The sequence below is a fragment of the Gigantopelta aegis genome, unplaced genomic scaffold (assembly GCF_016097555.1).
Source record: "Gigantopelta aegis isolate Gae_Host unplaced genomic scaffold, Gae_host_genome ctg7015_pilon_pilon, whole genome shotgun sequence".
NCBI classification, from domain to species: Eukaryota; Metazoa; Mollusca; class Gastropoda; order Neomphalida; family Peltospiridae; genus Gigantopelta; species Gigantopelta aegis.
In genome coordinates, this window is record NW_024535483.1 from 1 (window position 1) to 5,815 (window position 5,815).

At 34.2% G+C, this 5,815-nt stretch overlaps 1 protein-coding gene across 1 annotated transcript; it reads left to right on the plus strand.

The window, feature by feature from the left end:
• Nucleotides 1-4,148: 4,148 nt before the first annotated feature.
• On the plus strand, nt 4,149-5,333 carry LOC121366758 (NAD-dependent protein deacetylase SRT1-like; the record flags this gene model as incomplete). The annotated part of the gene is given in 3 exon segments (XM_041491080.1): nt 4,149-4,489; nt 4,534-5,141; nt 5,143-5,333. Coding segments are annotated over 3 exon segments (1,140 nt in total), but the record flags the coding sequence as incomplete, so codon positions are not given.
• Between the last annotated feature and the right edge of the window lie 482 nt (nt 5,334-5,815).

The window sequence follows — 5,815 nt, forward strand, 5'->3', positions numbered from 1 at the left end:
ATGTCATAATGATGTCATTGTAGATGTTCTCTTAAAAATGTTGAAACAAGAAAGAAGGCGTGTAGCTGAGAACGAAGCCTCTCTTCAGGAGAAGGGTATCAAGTGGAGTAGCCCGTCAAATCCTCTCCTTGGCAAAACTAGTCCATAAATGAGAAGAGATCCATTATGACCACACCCACTACTATATCCACGCCCACAACTGTATCCACACCCATTACTGTGACCACACCCACTAGTAGTAATGATAGTCGAGCAACGATCAGAGCTGGTAAGTAGATATATCAACTTATTAATTGTAATGGGTGTGGTCAGAGTTATCTCAAGCTCGGCAAGTTGCATTTGATAGTTTTCGGCATAACATAGGAGATACTTCAGTTTTAAATAGACATAAAGAGACTTTAAAAACAAAGTGAGTTAATATAAATTATGATGTCATGATGATGTTATTATATTAGATATGTGAGGCCAAGGCACTTGGTGAACAAGTTAATACTTCACGTTTATTGATTAGTAAGTATATTGTTACCATGACAACAAATATTGATTTATAACCCCAGACCAATTAAAGACAAAATTAGAAAAAGTTAGAATATCTCATAGATTATTATCATCACAAGGTAACTGATGTAGAAAATATTAATTTATTACTGTAATTAGAGGATCGAGGAGATAATTATGAGGAAGAGGAGCTTAGAATACAATTAGAGAAAGAAAAGATGCAGTATGTTAATTAGGATATATTAGCCACACATCTTGTTGATTAGGTTTAAAGAATTGTGCAGTCGATTGAAAAGTTTGAAGACTGAAATAGAACATGTACAACATTTAATGGAGAAAGCTAAAGTCCAATTACAACAAGACTTTGAAACATGGTGGAGTAGTCATCAAAAAGTAAATTATTCTTAATAGAAGGGGCAATTATACGTAATTTTCTAGAGTTCTCCTGTTAGAAACTATGCCTGTCTTGTCTCAAAAAATGCATACTATTAATAATGAACCACTTAAATTGGCTAAACCAGTTCAACCTGTTTCACAGACCAGATATGATGTAGGCACTACATTACCTCTTACAGGTGACAGTCGTGCTGATGCTGACATAATAGCATTTTATAAAGCAAGACAAAAAACTTATCAATAAAGTGAGGATGACCCTCTAGTTAGTGGTATAATTATATATTTCAATTACAGGGACAGCAATGAACTTTTTATTATTAATTTTAAAGATTACATTATTGTGTTTTTTAATAAGTAGGTGTTGTTTAATAGACATGCTGTAATAGTAACTATGGCTGAAAAAGGATTGAAACACACCTACTAGCTGGAGAAAGTTTAACACCTTTTAAGTTTTAATTGCATTATCTCACATGAGCAAAGTTACATGTTGTGGATACATTAGTAATATGAAATTAACACAATAAAACAAATATTTTTGACGCAAGCAGACAACTAACTATACTATTTAGTGTCACACTCAGTATTACAGAATTTGTCAAATGTAGTTATCAAGTATTGCATTTAGTTTTGAATAGTACATGTAAGGTACATCAAGACTATCAACACTATTTGTCTGACTCTGTCTATACAGCACTTAATGCACAAAATAAATCAAATTTTATAAAAAAACCCTTGTGTGTTGCCCAAACGATTCCTACTCGCTCGCCCACTCAGACTTCAATCATAATGATACTGATGTGTCTTGAATATCATGTCTTTAATTTTTATGACATATCAGGATTTCAACATATCTATTAAACCAGTCAAACCAATTAAAAATTATTATATGAAAGATTTATACTAATAATATTTTACCAGCTGGTCTGGTAACATCACCTTCATAAGAGAATGTCCCTGGTTAAGTTAAGATGCAAAAACTATAGGCGTGTATTCATGGAAATAAAATTATAGCCATGCTGTTTTACATGATCTTCTTTCTTTCCAGTTAATGTATTGCTATTTACCTGCAAATTATAATACAACAGTGAAGAACAACTTAATGGGTACTTTTAAACTAGGAGAAGTGTCTAAAGACAGGAATGTTTCCATAGGAATGCTTCCAAAAGAATGATATATTATTTGTGTCAGATACTATTATTCATGGCATCTGTAATTGCAACACCTATTTCATGAATTCTGATGAAATATTCCTGCCATATCATACGTCGTCAAATGCCAAATGTCTCTCGATATCTCTAACTTCTCCAATTCGTAGTTCTATTTTATTATGTATTGTTGTTCTCTATTTAGTAGTAGTTCGACTAATCTTAGCTGGCTACTAAAACTTAATAACATTAACTTTACTTTGGATTGACTGACATTTCTTGTAGTTTAAAATAAAGTTCAGATTTATTAAAAAAAAAAAAAAAACATGTTGTGTTGCCCAAACGATTCCTACTCGCTCACCCACTCAGGCTTCCACTTAGGCTCCAGGATTCCCTGCTATTGCTAGCTGGGACCGCCACCTGGCTTGGTAACCCTCGTCTTCGCGAGGTAATCCTGGCTGGAGCGTCGCCCTAACTTAAAACCAGCCGTACGGGATTCCAGCTCTTAGGGAATGTCGCATTCAGGAACCGGGAACCACAAATACACAGCCTCTTCTCGTTTAAAGGGAGACTACCAGCCCTATCCTAGTCGGCCTTTCGGATACTCCGTAGAGTATGCTGGTAACCATCTCAGAGGTCTGATGCATTGCAGAACGCTGGCCCACAACACAACCTATCCAAGGTGGTTTTCATTTCCTTTTATATGTACTGCAGATTTTGTCTTCAGTCTCTTGTGGGGCGGCTCTGTGTAGGCTTATGAATCTCATTAACGGTACCGATGAATATGATTACTATCATCGATGAACTAAAAAGACTGTTGAAAATTAGTTCTACTTAAGCAAACTAGAACAACATTACTAATTATAATAATTTTTATCATATCTTAATTTTATAGGGCTTAAAAAAATAAAAATCATTACCTAAACACTCTTCATTATCTAAATTTATAACAGCTCCTTTAGTTCTTCAAGTCCTCCAGCTTTGGATAACTTTCTTCAGTAGTTCGTTAATGCCTTTGTCATTATGATGTCTGTATACACTCGAATGACCTGAAATCATTTTCTTCAAACAGACCATATAGTATACACATAGTATTCACCTCATCCGCTAGGTAGTCCATTGTATTGAGACATATAATAGATGACATAGACAGTGGGTTGTTTCTATTGCCTGCAGTTTACATTTTCTATATGAAAAGTGCATGTACATTCGAACCTTCATCTGATTGATAGAAAAGCATGAATGGATCTTGTTGAATGATTTTGCTGCATTAACAGGAGTAACCTATGTTATTGGCGATTGATTGTACAAATGCAATTTTGATGTAGAACTATTAAGTATTGTTTTCTGTGAATGAAGAATAGTGTCTATTCTGATATTTCACTATCCCTACAAGTTTTATAAATGGCACTGCCTACTTATAATGTAGTTTTCATACATACAGTGTTAATATACAGATGTATGTGTTAGCTACATACATCTTATCTAATGTTTTATACCTATACTTGAAACAACTGGACACTTAGTTCTATTAAACATAACAATTGATGTCATAAATGTTATTTGTTACAATATGTTTGACTAATGATGTTGAAGTCTTTGTTATGTGAATACATAAAGGTTGGCATGTTTTGTTACATCAATAGTCTGAAGAGATTCACCACAGCTTACATACCTAAATTTATATTATAGTAAACTTAGGGACAAATCTATGACTGATTTTGTCAAATAACAGGATTATATAGGTATATACCCTTCACAATTATAGTCTAGAATATTGTGTGAATTATCTAATCAAGAATTGTACATTCACAACATGCATGTTTGCTGGTTGATTACAGGAATTCTAAAAAATAAGGTGATTCAGCAGACACACGGAGGAAACCATTAACATAACAATTGCTAGCTGTGTTGGTGAGGCTGCAATGTTATGTAAAACAGCATAGCTATGATGTATAGTTTGCGCATGCGTTGACAATTATTGAGCAAAAGGTTAAAAATTGAAGGCTAGCCTAATGGCACTCGGAGTGAAAAGAAGAAACGAAGAGAGAGAATTTCAAAATAAAAGAGACGATTGGTCAAAAACGACAAACTTTGTTGTTTGAAAAGTTGTTCTGCTATAATTGAGGATGACAGGGTAGAAATAGTTGGTAGTGCTGCAGGCTCAGACGAGTATATCTTAGATTGGGACTCCAAAGGAGGTGCTGTACTACATATCGACTGTTGGAATGAAGTGTTACGTAATGCGAGAATTAGAAGATCCAAAGGAGCTACAATAAAGATCTCATCAGTTGAAAAATCATTGATCAAAGAAGCAGCTAAAACTGCAGAGTTTCATGATTCACAAATTACTATTCAAAACAAAGCTAAGAAAATAGCTGACCTTATTGTTAATGCCAAATATGGTATTGTTTTTACTGGAGCTGGGATATCAACCTCTGCTGGTATTGGTAAGGATTTACATCATATCATATAATATGTTGATTGTGTTTAGGTGATTATCGTGGTAAAAGTGGAAAATGGACTGAACAAGATCGACAAGCGATAATTGAAGACACACCCACTAGCAGTAATGATGATGATGATGGAGTACCTTATGAAGAGTTAAGACCAACCTATACTCACGAGGCCTTGGCTAAACTGGTGGAGATGGGGTTAATAAAACATGTTATAAGTCAAAATGGTGATGGTTTACATGGTTTATCTGGTATACCAAAGGAGTGTCTCTCAGAACTTCATGGGAATGTATTTTTAGAAATATGTGAGGATTGTGGTGAGAAATATGATCGTCCATTTTATGTTCTTGATGATACCAGTAGTCAATATTATGAAGATATTAATGAGAGCGGACAAAGTTCTTTAGCTAAACCATTACATGCAGTTCAATGTATGCTGTGTGATCTATCACATCGTACAGGTCGGTCATGTGACAGCTGTGGAGGCTATCTCAAGGATAGCATCATTAACTTTGGTGATAATCTTCGAGAAGATGTTCTCACAACTGCAGAAAGAGTTGCTAAAGAATCTGATCTTTGCATAAGCTTAGGAACTACAATGACAGTTACTCCAGCCTGTGATCTAGTTCTTATGGGTCAAAAAACCATTACGTTTGGTAATTGTCAATAGACAAAAGACACAATTTGATTATTTGTGTATAACTAAAGACGATAAAAAGATGGATTGTGGGGCGAGGGTGTTTGGTGACTGTGATAGTGTAATGAGGGAAGTGATGGTGTATTTGATGAAGGAAAAAGATAAAATGAAGTGGAAAAAGAGAGACAAATTAGACTACAAGTATATGATAAAAATAGAAAATAAACAAATAATTATTTTACATAATATATTTCAGAGTATGTAGTAAAAAGATTAACGTTTATGTTCAAGGTGAAATGTGGTCCCTTGTTCTTCTACAAGTCCACATAATTCATCAATTATTTTTATCCCCATTGTTTAATAAATGTAGTTCAGTCTGACCTTTAAATATAACATGTGAAGTGTCTCTATTCTGTGGTGTGTCATGATTATGAACTGTGTCTCCATTTTGAAATCTCATAGACTGTAAATGTTGTAATGTTTTCACTTGAAGAAGAGCTGTCGATAATTCCTAACATAATTATCCACAATATTATAACACAATCGATATTGCCACTTACATCCAATACATGTTGTAGAGGAGAATTGTCAACCTCCTCACAAACAACAGTACTTGTAAGAACATCTTCCACATTATGTTCACTCTCTTTTACAATAGTAGTCTAAAACTAATGTTACTAGTA